The sequence below is a fragment of the Gadus morhua genome, chromosome 5, assembly GCF_902167405.1.
Source record: "Gadus morhua chromosome 5, gadMor3.0, whole genome shotgun sequence".
NCBI classification, from domain to species: domain Eukaryota; kingdom Metazoa; phylum Chordata; class Actinopteri; order Gadiformes; family Gadidae; genus Gadus; species Gadus morhua.
The window spans coordinates 11,018,188-11,034,067 of record NC_044052.1 but is presented as its reverse complement, the minus strand read 5'-3'; the positions used below and the strand labels follow the sequence as shown (position 1 = coordinate 11,034,067).

Sequence of the window (15,880 nt, the reverse complement as noted above, 5' to 3'; positions counted from 1 at the left end):
TAGTTGTGCATTATTGTGTGTCAATCGATGTATCACCTGAATTGAGGCATACACAATGCCGATGATTAGTTCATATGACTTGCTTTGAGAAACCGTCAAATAAAAAGAATGCCATCATTCTTTAAAAATCTTTATTAGATAATGGTGATTGACAAACAAAGCATAGGGTTAATCTTTGCTTTTCAGGGATGATCTTTGCTTTGCAAAGATTAACCTTATGTATCAACATAAGGCACTTCCTGTGTGGTCGGGTTTCTTTCATGCCTTCTCCACTCGTTTCTTCTTCTTCTTCTTCACTTTGCCTGTTTTGCTCTTGCCGGCAGACAGTTGTTTGTTGAGCGCGGGCCTGGACCGGGTCAGGTGGTCCGTGGCGGCGCTGAGCTTGCCCACGTCCCCCTCCGGGTCGGAGTGCGTCCCCTGGGCAGAGGAGCCGGTCTTGCCGGGGCCGGAGCGCGGCGAGTCGTCCAGCAGGTTGGGGTGCGAGTAGGACCGCATGGCGGGCGAACTGGTGGGTCTCTGCTGCTCCCGGTGGAGGTGGTGGTGGGGCTGGTGGACGTGCTCGCTGCTCAGGTTGGTGACGGAGTAGCGGCTGCTGTTGGACATGACGATGTGGTGCCAGGAGCTCAGGGGCGTGGCGGAGAAGTGTTGGGGCCCGCTCGAGTCCTCCTTGGCCCCGGCGCCGGGCGACATGACCATGGACTCGTGCGGCGTCACCGCCTCCACGGCGCTCTGGAAGGTCTTGAGGATGCGGTCGCTCTTCTGCTTCTCCTTTTTCTGCCGGGACTCGGTCTTGCGCAGCTGCCGCCGGTGGTCCTTCATCATCTGCTTGCGGGTGTCTGCCAGCCCCCTGTGAAGAGACCGTCCTCACGACATTAGAACGATACGGCAGCTCAAGATGGCAGCCAAAGGCCTCTAAGCACGGCAGGATGTAATAATGATACGTTCACTTTTAGCCTTTTAGGAAGGCTTGTGACGATGAATGAAGCCTGGCCATATTTCCACGTCACACGTTTTACAAATATTGCTCAGTAAATCACACATGCTGAGGAATGTACACATAAGAGCAATCCCAACCGATGTGCCTCATGTCGTAGGAAAACAGTGTTTTACAGGCCTCTTGTTTGAGCAGCTTTTAGTCACGGTGTGTCTTGTCAGCACTATGCAGTGCTGATGATGTGAGGCGTTGTACCTGTAGTCTACCATGCCTGTCCTCTCACGGTCCAGCCTCTGAATCAGCTCCTCGATTTGGTAGCGATCCAAAGGAATGCTGGATTGCTGTCATTGATCACAATTTCAGAAAAATCTCCAATGAATACGAATCACCCTAACTGCTCCAGACGAGCTGGCTGTTGCCTTCATGGTTCACTCTGCCGTACATGTGTGTATATATGTGTTGAATACTTGGATGTTTGACACTGAAGTAAATATAGGCATGAATGTGTTTATGAATATGTGTATGAATAGTAAATTGCTTTGGATAAAAGCATCTTCTAAATGCCTGAATATGTAAATCTCCAGATTTAGATCTTGAGTGGTGCCCTAGTGACGTAGTTTGGACACAACCTATTGGCTGCATGCGACTCCTCCATAACACATGATTATTAATTATAAAGTCAACTAATTATAAAACAATGGAATAGAAAGGCATAATACAGATGTCTAAGTATTCATGGTTCCTGTACCCCAATACTCGTTGCGGTTGTGTGTTTACATGTCAGAATATGAATGAATGAAAATTACGGGACAACCTGCACGGCCTTCCTGAAGTCCCCTACAGGGACGCGCATGGTGCCGTCCTTATCGATGTTCCGGAAGAAGTCCCACAAGCGCAGTTTGCGTTGATCCAGATAGTCCTTCGCAGAACGTGTTAGAGAAGAGGAAACAGGGAAAGTGTAAAAAGGATAATTCTTAAATCTTTATCACAAGCAATTATTAGAATTTTTATAATGATTTATATTTTTATATTATGGGCCCCGTCATCGGCCCCTTGTTTAAAAACCATTTAATATCTGCTTCTAAATTTTAAAACGAGTATTACCGTAAACGTATTAAAACTCAATATAGTTAGAAATATAAATTTGACTTTGGGTGCAGAATGTTTGGATTAATTTAAATAAAGGCAGGGTTTTCACGTGATGCATATGCATACCTGGATGACCTTCATGGGGTCGAGACGTTTGGGGGGTTTCTTTGCAATAAAGCCCCCCACCCCCCCGTACTGCACCTCTAGACTGGGGTGCTCCTGACAGGTCAACTCCAGCAGCCGCACAAAGTTCTCATTTACCAACACGTTCTGTGAAAATACCAATGGAACGATGTCCTCAGTGAATGTAGGCTAAATCGAATAAAGTAATCTCTGACAATGCATACAAAAATATAATTCAAATCGTTTTTTAGAGATAGATAGGCTACCTATATGAACATTGATGAGAGAAAATACTTAGGAGCCACACTGGTTACTCACACATATGTTGATGTCCTCCAAGGCCGTTTTATGGCTGTTCTTCACCACATTAACCAGGGCCAGTGCACCCTCTACTGTCAGAGAATTGTATGCCAGCTAAACGAGCACACGAAATAGGCTGCAGTATTAACTAAACCACACGGTAGGACATTTGCTTGTAGCCACTATATTAATTACAGTACACATTGAATGTTACTGACATTAATTACTTACAGTACACTTTGAGTATTGAAAAAAACAAAAGGTATTGGTAGAATTCCAGCTGTCTCACCCACCAGTAAGACTCTCAGTGTGTCGTTGAACTCCAGGCCTTTGCACAGCGTGCCCACCCCCTCGTTGGTGATGCGGTTGTTGTTGAGGTTCAAATGGACCAGAGTGTTGTTGTATTTCAGCGCCTCTCCCATCGCCAGCGCTCCCTCATTCCCAAACCCGTTCCACGACAGGTCCAGGTGTTTCAAGGTTATGTTCACCTGCGCGTGTGTGAGAGGAAGGATTTCAGGGGCACGTCACTGATGATGATCTGAATGTCGATACTATTGTTGACGGCACCTTGAGCCCAGCCGAAAAGGCCACAGCTCCTTTCATCCTGAGATGATTCCAGCTGAGGTCCAGCGTCTCTAGACCCTCGTTGTTTGCTGACGGTTTGAAGGTGAAACCGTCAATCATAAATATGCAGTACTACTGTTTGGACCAAGAAACGCTGAGAGACACACAAGTATAGAATATTGTCCTACCCAGCATCTGTCCCAAATGCTCTCCTCCACGTCCACTGAAAGCGTTGTGGCTCAGGTCCAGGTGTTTCACTCTATAATTGCTCTTTGGCATGAAGCATAAACAAGCACAATGATCAGAGAAGCTTATTTTATTTGAGGCAATATCAAGCAAGCTATCTATTAAATGTGCTTACTGATAATGCATCTGCAAAGAATTTTGCATCGTCCTCAGTGAATTTGTTTCCTAAATGGAAATTGTATTATGAGTGAGTATGGAAATAATAGCAGTGGTAGTACTAGTAAGCAATACAATTATTATACTTATATATACTTATACACTTTATATAAACATTACCTGAGAGTTTCAACGATTTCAATGAAATATTTTCAAGCAACATTTTTCCAATACACTCTGCGCCGACAGACTGAAGGTGGTTGTCCGACAAATCCTAGAAAAGAAAAAAATATTCACACCTAACCCTAAATCCCAATACGCTTGATTGTGTGCACATGTGCTCCTCCTAGTGGCAGAGCAGGGCAACAACCCACCATGGTATTGATGGTGAAATTAGCCTTCAGCATTTCCACAAGGTGTTTAGCTCCCTCTGCTAGAATGTGATTGTCTGCCAGTTCCAGGGTACTGATGGTCATATCAGTCTGAGGAAACACAAGACAAAGGTGTGCAGTTTCTCTCGGGAAAGGAAGACACGAAATACCATCAAGTTCGTTCACCCTTCTCAAGCTCACCACTAATGCAATAGCAAGGGCCTTGCAGCCCAGTGGTCCGAGTCCGTGGTGATTTAGGTCCATGGTGGAGGTACCCAGGTGTCTTATGAAGTATGAGACGGGCACCACACCAGTCAGTCTGCAGGCTTCCAGGTACACTTCGGCTGTGGTTGATGGCTTGTGGTTTGGCTTTTCTGGCAAGGAGAACTACTTCTATCAGAGCGCTGTCAAGAATATTCTCTTAAATAAAACCCTTTTAAGCACACACTATTTATACAAAGGCAACAATAGTGTAGAATGCAACAGTTACCGTGACGACTTGGATTGCTTACCATCTGGCTCCAAGTCTGAATCCAAGTCCTCTTCCAAACTTAGGTTTTCAGTGGAGGAGTTTGAGTCATCTTCTTTTATGGTAAGGGAATCAAGATACAGTAAAGACATTTCTCAATGCTGCCTAGCCACACAATATGAATTTAAATAGTGGGGCTATGGCCGTTAAATAAACAGCTAGTTATTGTTCCTCAGTTGCCTATTACGGTTGTTACTGTGACATTAAACAGGCCAGTGAGTGCACAGAAATCCTACCTTCCAGGTAGCATGTCCGGGTAAATGATCAATAATTTATGTCACCATTGTTGAAACCAGGCACCCACAAACACAGGCTCAAAACAAAGCCCCCCCCCCCCCCCCCCCCTTTTTATATGATCTATGAAATAAATGTCCATAAAGTCCTGACATTTGTATCTGTGGATACCTATTTTTATTCACGTTGTGTTGTTATTGTGATTAATGTCTATTTAGTGTAGGCTGCTTATGTTTACATAACATGACACCTTTATAATTATTGGTTTGAGCTGCAGTCCGATGCAATAGCACTGAGCTAAAACACACAGTAAAGTCTTCAGAGAGGTGATTTGAATGCAACCAAATTGTCCTTTCTGTAGAATTCAGAGGCCAGGAGCTCTGCGACCAGGAAGCAAGCAGGAAAACCTGTTGTTTGATCCCTCCTACCCTTTAGCATGCCATCATATAGAGTGAGCTAGAGATTGTTGTCTATGTAAAACACACTTATAGACCTTAGTGCAATTATCACATTTATCTGAATAGAATACACAGCTAATTAAAAATGTGATACGCTACGGTTTGGAACAGCCAAAGGTTAGTTGCCCCAGCAGGATTTTACATGTAACAATTAATCTGATGGGGTAGAAAGGCAATGCCTTGTACTATTATGAAAATGTACAAACAAATTCATACTTTTTTTGTTAGAAGATAGATAGAGCAGTAGGAAACATACATACATGCATATAGAAGCAATATGTCAGATAGAGAACTTTTTCTATTCTCTATTATTAACTGACCCAAATAACCTTATTGTTTCAGCGAAATTAGCCATTAGCCTGCTCTTATTTATTAGAGATACAGGGGGACAACAACAAAATAAAAACTCTATTCAACACAATTATATATATATATATATATATATATATATATATATATATATATATATATATATATATATATATATATATATATATATATATATATATATAAAACATTATTCATAAGGGCCTACTTATACGAACAAAGTTACATCTGATGTTTGAAGATGCATTTACGAGTTTTATTTGTTAAAAATAAATCTAATAATAAAAGTGTCCACATAGGTGACCAGAAAAAAAAACATGGTTTCCACAAAACGTTGTTTTGCGCATGCGCGATGTGTGTTTTCCTGTCCATGTGTAGGCGAGTCACGTGTCGTCATGTCCCTGCCGATGTTGTGCTAGGTTTTTATTATTGGCGTCTAATCTTCGTTTCACTTTTCCGAGAAATCTCGCCGCATTACCTCCATATATCCTTCGCCGAAGAATGAGCGACAACGATGACATCGAAGTCGACAGTGACGTATGTTACCTATTCCCCGATTAATAACCGCCAGCTATTTAGTTTAACGAATGTGTTTTCGCCTTTCTGTCAATGCACGGTAACGCTGGTTTCTAAGCTAGCTAGTTAGCTAATGCAACAGCTCGGGATGTGTGGCTTGCTATCTGTACGGACGCCGAATTAAATGTAATGAACACCGACAATTAAAACAGCAGGAAGGGGAAGAAGCTCGGTGTTACTGTTAACCGTCTCGGCTCCGATCCAACGCAGATGTGTACGTGTGTGTGCGTCTAAAGGCGACGGAACAGCACCGTGTGACAGTAGCGTCAGACGACGTTAGCATGCTACACAGGCGACGTCAATGCAAGTGGTCGCTCCTGCGTTATGTTCTTCCATCACAAACTGATCCGATGGTCGGATGTGATCCAGGGGTTGAATCTGGAGTCTTAAAGAATACATTTTAAGCTGTCTTGTGTTTCCTATGCTCGATTGATTAGAGGTCCATCTCCCCTGAGGTCGGGTCGACCACAGAATGACATGTTGTTCCCTCACCTTATCACCGATTCATGTTTTTATGTTTAACTGGTGATCTGAGTCTAAATCGAATGCATCACTCTTGCAAGTGTCACGTATGCATAAAGCGTTGACAATGACCCGCTAAATCAATTGGACTATTGCAACGATAAGAGCTGGGGTTTAAACTTTCGTTTTCCTTTGGCCTTTCATCCTCAAACATAATCTATGGTTTAATTTCCATTACATCTGCAACTTTGAACCAAAACTACATGTGCTCCGATCTGCCCTGGTGTGTAACGTTGTATTGTGTGACATTGAAATGCATTCTAACCGGGTGACAACCGTCGTTGGGCAGAACTAGTTGGCGTGTGACAATGAACCCAACATGTTGGAGCATTAATCCGGTCAATAATTATGGTAGTGTAGAATTCCCTTCCCCCACCGGACTTGATCCTCAGCTTTGCATCCTTGTTTTAGTGGTACAGCTGCGTCGGGGCGAGCCAGCATCCTATTGGTCTGTGACGTGTTGACTCAACCTGACCTGGGTTCATCGTAATCGAAAGCTGTTTCCTGTACGAATATTCACTGAATTGATGCTAGCGTTAAATGATAGTCTTATATATATATTGTCTGTGCAGGAGATTGCATCCATGCAATATTGAGAAAACATTGGGATGGATAATTTCCTTGGCAATTTACCTCTGGAGTAACCAGTGCATGTGTAAAACCAGAAACGTTTATCCCACGTTTTTCCCTCTGTGGTTATGAAAACACTTACAAGGGTTTAGCACCCTTGTGTTTTTCTTCAATTCCTTTTTTACTACAAATGCAATAATCCACAAATAACCATGCTCCGAAACAATAAGGACTTTCTATGAATGTATCTCGGCTTTTCATCTTTACTCTACAACTATTGGGACCACTGTTTGCAAATAACTCATCCATCGAGGTGGTTGAGGAGCGGGGGGGCACTGCCATTTCAATTCCATTCTTATCTTTATTCTTTGTACCTGGTGGAAGTATGTTTCCTTACCCTACGAGAGTTTTGTACTTTGTTAATGCATTATAAAAATAAAAAGTAAAAACATTTTTTACACCTTAACCACTGTATGGTTAAGGCAGCCGCCATACAGTGCTGGGGGAAACACTGGTATGTGCCTATGTCAACTCAGTCGCATGAACGCCATCCAGATTTTGGTTCATGAAATGGTACACGCTATAGCTATATATTTTGGATCTCGATCTTTGGTGCTTGGCTTGAACTAAGATGCACTAGGCTATTTAGCCCTGGCAGATCATTATTGCGTTTATTGATCTCTGGATGCAGAGGCTTTTTAAACCCCCGCTCCCGCTGTCATCCACTGTTTCAAATTATAACAGCAATTATAGCACTTTTTAGCCTTTATACATTATTCATGCAACAATTCATATTGACGACCAATTTACTTGGGGCATGTGGAGAGAGAAATGAAAGAGAGAGAAATTGTGTGTCTCAAAAACAATTACAATATAGCACATTATGTGCTTAACCATAATCTCGTTGTTGGCTGAATAGCCATACGCATGATAAACTAGTCGTACATTCTCTTGAACCTGTTGGCAAAACTGGCCTTACCAGAGCTAAAGACACGACCAGAGCTGTCTTTCCTGTTCTATAGTTTCAGTTTATGTCATTTTGATTGTAATGCATGAAATCACAGGTACACTGCAGTAGAATGGTGCCTCAGTCAATGGCTTGCACAGTTGTGGTGCCAGTGTGGACAATATTCGTACCCATTAGGGCTTGTCCATGGGTAGTGTTTGTCTTTGTGGTTCTCCCCTATCTTCTGTGTGGAGCAATATGCCTCTGGACGCAATTGGATAAACCTGCAACCAATCAGCGCAATGAAACATTCGACACATCAGTTGCAGCCATCTGAAAATACATGAACTGAACTCCAATTTGGCGTTCCTCTTTTCATCATCGTATCAAGCCCGCCACATATGCATATTTAGATAACTCTTTTGATTTGCCTGATCCTTTGAATCGGAGGGGGTCCAGACCCCTATGACAGAGCAAAGAAATCATGAGCTTACAGATTCTTCTGGTCCCCAAGCAATTTGTTTTTAAATGTTTAGGGTAGGCTTAGATACGTGGTGTTACCACTGATTGGCCAGAGGCCCGTCACTCCATACACGGTGCCCCAACCATCTTGCTGAGTGAAGTAGATTAGACTTTAACCCTCTGCCTCTCTGAGCAGCAGTGAGTTGTCGGAATGACAACTCACCCCCCCCCCCCGCCATCCTGTTAGATAAAACATCAATTAAATATTAAGTGTTAAAGGGGAGGGGAAGTAAAACCAAAGCCTTTTTCCTCCTTTTGTGGTTAAGTCTTATATGATCATCAAGCCAACGCCATATACCTATGCCATTTGGCACTGTTACTAAAATTCAAAATTAGACTAAGGCAGTGAAATTTTCCCACTTCATATCATGGCTGGTTTGTGTTATTGTAAAGTAATGAACACATCTGACGATTGTGTGAATTTCTCCAACCCTAAAAGGGCAAATGGCTGTCTGGAAGAAGATGAATGATCATTTGTACACCAAGGCCAACTCTGCTGTGTAATGTTGGCACTACTCATCGGTACTTCAAATGCTGTCGGCGTATAAACAGCAGCTGCTTGGCCCCCGCTCCATCCCCCGTCATCAGGCTGGTTGCTAAGGGTTACTGGTCCTCAACCCCTCGCCACCTCCATCATCTCAGGTCCCCTCGGGTCAGCAGTAGCTCCGGAGGTAGAGCGGGTTGGCTGGGTAGGCTCTGGTTCGATCCCCAGCTCTTTCTCAAGGTACCCCTGAGCAAGACATCTCACCCTAACTGCTCCTCGCCTTGCTTGGTTGACACCGACGTCGGTGTGTGTGACTGTACTAATGGTTTTGTGAATGCGTACTAAGGCATCTGCTAGATGCCCTAAATGTAAATGTGGGGTCCCATACCCCGGCGTCAGACGCCCCGTGGCACGGTGCCTCCTCGTCCTGACGGAAGACGCGTGGCGCACGACGGTATTTTCAATTTGCGATCTTAAACACAGCGCCTGTTTTACAGGCAGACAAGCGGGCGCACCACAACGCTCTGGAGCGCAAGCGGCGGGACCACATCAAAGACAGCTTCCACAGTTTACGGGACTCGGTTCCTGCCTTGCAAGGGGAAAAGGTGAGTAACGAGGGTTCCCCGCTGTCAACGTCTAATACCAGGGGGGATTTTGCAGGGCCAGAAGGTTCAGTAAGTATTATTTTAATTACAGTACAAAATACATACGTGTTCAAAAATTCTCCTTCAGTTGTTTATTTTAACACAAACTGCTACTGTGGAACGAAAAAGATCTCTAAAAGCACTAGATAAGATGTCAATAATAGCTAGATACTGGAGCGTGACTTTGTAGGATCAGCGCTTTTTTGGACTTTGCTGTAAATGATTGTGAGATCAATGCAAAAATAACCCTAGATAAACAATTCATGTGCTCTGAATACAGAGTTGAGTGCCTGTGAAATGGACAATGCTCCGTCTGCTCACTGCTGAGCCCTTTTCGTTTCTGCTGACAGAGTTCTGTCAAACAGGCTTCCCGAGCACAGATCCTAGATAAGGCCACAGAGTACATCCAGTACATGAGGCGAAAAAACACCACCCACCAGCAGGACATCGACGACCTGAAGAAGCAGAACGCTCTGCTGGAGCAACAAGGTGAGCGGGGCATCTTGGTGGGGGACTGGGCGGAAGGACCTGGTCCGGGGCAACAGTCTGTATATACATGCACGTGTTGGAAAGTTAAGTCTCCACGCTGTTACTTATTGGCTGTGATCCTTGGTCGTCCTGTGGCTCGCGATGCAGTCCGTGCCCTGGAGAAGGCCAAGGGCAACAACCAGCTGCAGGCCAACAGCTACTCCTCGGACAGCAGCTTGTACACCAACCGCAAGGGCAGCGCCGTGTCGGCCTTTGACGGCGGCTCCGACTCCAGCTCCGAATCGGAGCCCGAGGAGCCACCCACTAGGAAGAAGCTGCGTGTGGAGCCCAGTTAGACCGTCCCCTCCCTTCTCCCCCCGCCCCCCCCCCCCCCCCCCCCCGACACTGGGTCCCAGGCACTCCCTACTCAGACTCTTGTTCACCAGCCCCCACCCACCTCCCCATCCCCACCAACTCCTCCAACATGTCCGCGCTCGAGGACGACCTCGTCATCCGGTCCGGGACGTTCGGTGGAATCAGGCCTGTGAGAGAGTGGAGAGGTGCTACGATATGCTACAACCTTTCTCTGCTCTCCTGGTCGGCGACACCCCCGCCACAAACCCCGTCAATTCCCCCCCTCCCCCTGAGGCGACGGTGACCCGCTCCAACGTGAGGCAGCTCTGCAGTTTTTTGAAGGACTTGATGCTTTTTCAAAACCTCATTACGAAAACGTTTCTAGTCGCCACGGCGTAAAGCTTTAGTGAAGCTACGACGACACGCCCTCGTGTGCTCCTCTTCTGCCCTCCTTTTAGTTTGGTTTTGGAACACCTCCGAAAATCCCGCGTTTTGACACTTACCAGACCTTTGAGAAATTGTCCTTAGACATGGTTTACCTTTTTAATGTTTGTACTTTTCCAGAAATGATTGTGAACTTTGCTTTTAGAAAAAAATGAAAAGCCCTGCAAGATGAAACCCCCTCCCCCCCTCCATGAGTTAGTGTCGGTGGCTGAAGCTGTTGTCCTGAATGTTAGTGTAATCAAATGAATGCCTATATTAAATGATAAACTACTTGACTTCTTACTCCCACATCGTATTTGGTTGTTTGGCTATTACTCTCCGTAAATATGGGTGTGTGTGTGTGAACTGACCTTTTTATTTTAGATCATCCCTCTTTTAACAGGTTTGAAACCCGTTTTTCTATTTTTTATTCTCCAAAAATATAAACGTGGCGATGAAAAAAAAATCCTCAATTGAAAATGAATGTTACACAATGCAGTTATGAGCAGTGACCTTTATTTTTGTTATTGGAAGATATGTGTTGGTGTGTAGTATTTAACACTATATACTCTTAAATGTCGTCATTTCTTCAAAAGACAAACCTTCCCTGGAAATATTTTGCCTGCACTGGGAATGTTTTTTAGTTTTGTTTCCTACCCTTATTTTGTTTTACAGAGGTAAATACGTGTGTACTAAATCAATATTTGTTTATTCCATTCCATGGAAATTACAGGTATGTTGTACATACTGCCAACAATTGTCTTGCAAGTTGAGGCCTACCTTTACGATGAGACTAAATAAAAAACTATTTTATCCTTTTGGGATGTTTTTTGTTTTTGTTGTCCGTTTGTCTATATGCATATTATTAGAGTTCTATTTACATTTCATGTAGTCTGTCGCTTTTAAATGCTGTGTCCTAAGCATGTAAGGGTTAGTCCATTATAAAACGCTTAAGTCCCATAGAAACCGGTCTGACCCATGCTCTGACCCCTCCCCCCCAGACAACAAATATCTTGTAAAACAGCTGATCCCAGATACAGACATATTTCAAACAGGAAAAAGACCTTCAAAATAAAAGCTTACATAATGTCAAGAGCTATGTAGGTTAACACTGGCGTTCTCGCCTACTGGAAATTGACGTAATTAAATCTTAAACAAAGTAGCCTACATAGAAATGTTTAGTTGACAACACAGCAACACCCCATATGACAATCGAATATTTAATTGAACTGCGTTGAAAAATGTAAGAAAAACATTTCCCGTAGTATTAATAAATGATCGAACACAATATGCATTTTTTACATATTGTGTTCGATAGATGGATCGGGCTATATTCAACAATGTTTCAGGCTGAGAAATGAATTGGCGTATAGGTAGAGAACGCTTTACTTCGAAAATGTGTCCGGAAGACGGAAATTTCCATGTTGCGGGCTTGACAATGAAAAGAACGTGTTTACTCTGAATGCAGGTGTAGCCTTTTTCAGTCCATCTTGCTGGCGTAAATGCCATGCTTTTATCTGATAATGAACATTTCCGCAATGACTAAACAGTATGATATTCTGGTCAAATTAATGATTCTAGGAGATTCAGGAGTTGGCAAAACGTGTTTGTTGCGAAGATTCACTGAGAAGGAATATCATCCTTACCATATTTCAACAATCGGTAAGCTGTCAAAGTTTTCAGCGATCATCGATGTTTGTATCAGTCTTAACATATACGAAAGGACCAACATGTTAGAAAGATGACAGTGGGGTTCTTCAGACAACTACATTGACTAAGTCATCAATTCATAACTACTTTTGGGATTTGGGATTGTGAAGTTTCCGCTGGAGTCAGAGAACACTTCCTCAGGATGCAAGTGCGTCTGCAGATTAGACAGACTGGAGGAAATAACTGCATGTTTTCTTGAGTGCAAATATTAATTTTATTTTAGTCTCCAATAAACGTGGTGATTGGTTGACCATAACTATTTTGTCAAACACTCCTGTTGAAAGACGTCCTAATTTCAGCTAAGAAGATTACTTTATTCGCATACAATTGGTTAATTGGCAAACAATAATGTTAACGAACTAGGGTCTTACAATAGGGACATTTTATGTTACCATGATTGTCTTAAATTGTATTTATTCAGAAGGCAAAACAACACACAATAGAAAAGCCTACTTTTCTGTTTGATCACTTAAACGGCTACACAATCTAGTTCTACCATTATTGCCATTTCGTTAGTTTTGTTACAGTGGCCCATGTCCCAACCATTGAGATTATTAGCAAATTCCAGAGTCCAGATTAATGTGCAAACAAAGATGGCCATAGCCAACCATACACAGTTCTCATTACCAAAGAACGAGATGAGGTCAATGGAACTGCATTACACATTGTAGTTTTTGTGTGTGTGTGTGTGTGTGTGTGTGTGTGTGTGTGTGTGTGTGTGTGTGTGTGTGTGTGTGTGTGTGTGTGTGTGTGTGTGTGTGTGTGTGTGTGTGTGTGTGTGTGATCATGATCATCAACACATTTTTTTTATATATATATATATATATATATATATATATATATATATATATCTTTTAATGCTTTTAGGGGTCGATTTTAAAATGAAGACATTAGACATAGATGGAGTCAAAGTCAGAGTACAGATCTGGTGAGTGGAATGCTGTCAACCAGCATTGTCATCCTGTGACATTTTGTTTATTTAGTTAGTATATAGACTATCAATAAAAACATATTCTGTCTTTTAAGGGACACTGCAGGTCAAGAACGTTATCAGAGCATAACTAAACAGTACTACAGACGGGCCCAAGTGAGTTTCTAAAAACAAATATTCAGTGTTAATGTCAGCTGTAGCCTAATACTTTAAGCTACATTAAGCACAGGCCTGCATGAAATCTCTTCCTTGTCCCTGATTGTTTTTTCTTCTGAATTCCACCCAGGGCATTATCCTTGTGTACGACATAACAAATGAGCCATCTTTTCACCACATCATGAGTTGGGCGGGGGATGTGGATGAGGTGAGAGCAACAGAAAACACACTTGTCCTCCCTACTTACTTATTATTAGTCTTAATTATTATTCAGCATTATTTTTAATATTATCATTATTATCAATTATTATAAGTATGTGCATAATAATAATTGTTAATATAATAATAATTAGTAAAGTATTATAATTTAGAGTGTCCCAGCCAATCTGGTGCAGTACTACTGATTGATCATTTCATTGCCCTGTTGGTTGTAGAATGCTCCTGATCACATTCAGAGGATCCTAGTGGGGAACAAGTCTGACATGGAAGCACAAAGGTGTGTCTCTGAGGAGAAAGGAAAAGAGGTTAGCTGGCATTGAATCTTATGAAGGGATGTGAACACGTGTTAAAATGTCATCACCGAAGGAACCGGGCGCACCACTTTAACATCCCTTTTTAACTCCTCCGGTGGACTAGCTTGCAGCTTTCTATGGATTAGACTTCTTTGAGACCAGCGCCTGCACCAACCAAAACATCAGCGAGGTGGGTCACATGGGCGTCCTCCTTTGAGCCGGCACCTCAAGCTAGTCATTATTTAGTGGTTTGTTGGTACACAGTTGGTCTATTTATGTGAAGCTAAAGCCCTTCAAATTGTAAGTGTAAACACACCTGCACCTTTTTATATTTTATTCAACAGGCCATCTTTATTAAATATCCCTGTACAGTTGTATTTTCATTTTGCTGCCCCTACACTTCATAAAAATACCCTAGCATGTGTAAACCTACCTTTTGGTTTCTATAATAGCCTTTACTTTATTTCCTCGTTCCTTCAGCCGTTCACTCGCCTGACGAAGCTGGTCCTACAGGCTCACAGTAGACACGTTGACCGCGTTCTGGAACCCCTAGACCGCTTCCTGGATGGGGCCTCTCTTGAGGAGGAGAAGGGCCCTCAGGCCATTCACGAAAACACACAGGATACCTGCTCGTGTTAGTGTGAGGGCTGTAGTGGTTTGTTTACATCTTGAGACCTTTTTACCCACCAGCTGTGGGTAAATGCTGCTGTTTACCATGGAATCCGGTGAGTTGGAGGTCCGTTCAATTCTATTCTTTTTTTTACTTTACTCTTACTTTGGTTTTAAAATACGTTTTGCATATTTATTGTGTCACCATGTTGCTTGTTGGCCAGATTTGCGTCTGCTTATCTTCCACTTCAATACTAAGGTAACTAGGCCTCTTCTGGGAAAAGAATGGAGCCAATGGGACCGGTTGAATTATTCACACAGTGAAACTTAAAACCATAGTAGTATGGATGTATTTCTATACAACGTAGGATTATAGCCTGGTTGGGGAATGTGTCAAGCGTAAACAAGATTGTGTTCATTGTGATTTTTTGGGGTGTTTTTGTTTCTGTCCCTTATTTGTAGTGGGACATCTTTCGGTCCTGGTTATTGGTTGGAAATTATCCTTTTAATTCTCATTGTTTGCAAGTACATTTAAGAATTACATTTTTACCTTTTGCATCGTGTCTGTGTAGTTGCCACATCATTGTACATTTAAAGGTTTATGTTATAGGAATCGTAGCCTCTCTATGAAAAGCCTTTATGTATGGGATACAGTGAATTGTTCAAATTTTTGCTTGAATTGTAAAGACATTGCCTTGCTGTTTTGTAAAGTGCAGAGTCTCTAAACAGGCGCTTCCTCCAGAAGAGGCATTTAGAGCAGCTCTAGGGTTATTCAGTAGATTCATCCATTTTTCATCACAAGCTGTGGTGAAGCCCTTGGTGAAGAATTGTACTCTTCAATGTTTGATGACCATGAAACTGATATAGCTTATGGAATTGCTATGTTACAAATGTACTCCTTTGGTAATTTTAAGTTTATTTATACAAAAGATCTATTTGATAATGAGTTTATAATGTCACTAAAGTGTATCTGGACTGTACTTTTGTATATTTTACAAATAAATAGGATTCGTTACCTCTACCCCACGTCATTATTATGTCACTAAAGGTCAACACCAATGATGAAATAGATTCTACTGACGAGAAAATGTGATATGAATCTCACCTTTTGAAAGGGGGGCAGTATCGGATGTCAGGTGTGTATCAGATGTCTGCGCCGCCACCTGACACCCACCCCACAAC

At 42.6% G+C, this 15,880-nt stretch overlaps 3 protein-coding genes across 11 annotated transcripts; 2 read left to right on the top strand and 1 right to left on the bottom strand.

Annotated features, from left to right (window-relative positions):
- Positions 1 to 148: 148 nt before the first annotated feature.
- On the bottom strand, positions 149 to 4,578 carry lrrc74a (leucine rich repeat containing 74A). Its single transcript, XM_030356589.1, has 13 exons — positions 4,236 to 4,578; positions 3,925 to 4,097; positions 3,727 to 3,834; positions 3,533 to 3,626; positions 3,372 to 3,421; positions 3,199 to 3,280; positions 3,014 to 3,099; positions 2,740 to 2,934; positions 2,465 to 2,560; positions 2,150 to 2,293; positions 1,749 to 1,853; positions 1,190 to 1,275; positions 149 to 847 (listed from the first exon to the last, which is right to left on the bottom strand). Exons 1-13 carry the CDS (start codon positions 4,342 to 4,344, stop codon positions 259 to 261), a joined length of 1,917 nt encoding a protein of 638 aa, XP_030212449.1. The 5' UTR covers positions 4,345 to 4,578; the 3' UTR covers positions 149 to 258.
- Positions 4,579 to 5,617: 1,039 nt separating this feature from the next.
- On the top strand, positions 5,618 to 11,599 carry LOC115543862 (protein max). Of its 8 annotated transcripts, none has more exons than XM_030356505.1 (4): positions 5,618 to 5,808; positions 9,398 to 9,565; positions 9,886 to 10,024; positions 10,148 to 11,599. In XM_030356505.1, exons 1-4 carry the CDS (start codon positions 5,773 to 5,775, stop codon positions 10,357 to 10,359), a joined length of 555 nt encoding a protein of 184 aa, XP_030212365.1. In that variant the 5' UTR covers positions 5,618 to 5,772; the 3' UTR covers positions 10,360 to 11,599. The 8 variants fall into 8 exon arrangements, with proteins under 8 accessions (XP_030212365.1, XP_030212364.1, XP_030212363.1 ...); XM_030356504.1 differs by having other exon boundaries at positions 5,620 to 5,808; positions 9,389 to 9,565; positions 10,157 to 11,599; XM_030356503.1 differs by having other exon boundaries at positions 5,620 to 5,808; positions 9,389 to 9,565.
- A 599-nt stretch (positions 11,600 to 12,198) lies between these two features.
- On the top strand, positions 12,199 to 15,878 carry LOC115543860 (ras-related protein Rab-15). 2 transcript variants are annotated; one of them, XR_003976764.1, is made up of 8 exons: positions 12,199 to 12,442; positions 13,358 to 13,418; positions 13,517 to 13,577; positions 13,708 to 13,785; positions 14,012 to 14,101; positions 14,214 to 14,279; positions 14,570 to 14,814; positions 15,814 to 15,878. XR_003976764.1 is itself a non-coding variant. In XM_030356501.1 (7 exons), exons 1-7 carry the CDS (start codon positions 12,283 to 12,285, stop codon positions 14,726 to 14,728), a joined length of 675 nt encoding a protein of 224 aa, XP_030212361.1. In that variant the 5' UTR covers positions 12,199 to 12,282; the 3' UTR covers positions 14,729 to 15,719. The 2 variants fall into 2 exon arrangements, 1 of the variants encoding a protein (XP_030212361.1); XM_030356501.1 differs by lacking the exon at positions 15,814 to 15,878 and having other exon boundaries at positions 14,570 to 15,719.
- The last annotated feature ends 2 nt before the right edge of the window (positions 15,879 to 15,880 follow it).

Coding starts and splice junctions, on each gene's coding strand:
- lrrc74a (XM_030356589.1), bottom strand. CDS start 4,344: ATGTCTTTACTGTATCTTGATTCCCTTACCATAAAAGAAGATGACTCA. Junction 3,835..3,924: donor CCCTTGCTATTGCATTAGTG/GTGAGCTTGAGA, acceptor GTGTTTCCTCAG/ACTGATATGACCATCAGTAC. Junction 3,100..3,198: donor GCATTTGGGACAGATGCTGG/GTAGGACAATAT, acceptor TCAAACCGTCAG/CAAACAACGAGGGTCTAGAG.
- LOC115543862 (XM_030356503.1), top strand. CDS start 5,773: ATGAGCGACAACGATGACATCGAAGTCGACAGTGAC. Junction 5,809..9,388: donor ACATCGAAGTCGACAGTGAC/GTATGTTACCTA, acceptor CCTGTTTTACAG/GCAGACAAGCGGGCGCACCA. Junction 10,025..10,147: donor CGCTCTGCTGGAGCAACAAG/GTGAGCGGGGCA, acceptor CTGTGATCCTTG/GTCGTCCTGTGGCTCGCGAT.
- LOC115543860 (XM_030356501.1), top strand. CDS start 12,283: ATGCCATGCTTTTATCTGATAATGAACATTTCCGCAATGACTAAACAG. Junction 14,102..14,213: donor CTGAGGAGAAAGGAAAAGAG/GTTAGCTGGCAT, acceptor CCGGTGGACTAG/CTTGCAGCTTTCTATGGATT. Junction 14,280..14,569: donor CCAACCAAAACATCAGCGAG/GTGGGTCACATG, acceptor TCGTTCCTTCAG/CCGTTCACTCGCCTGACGAA.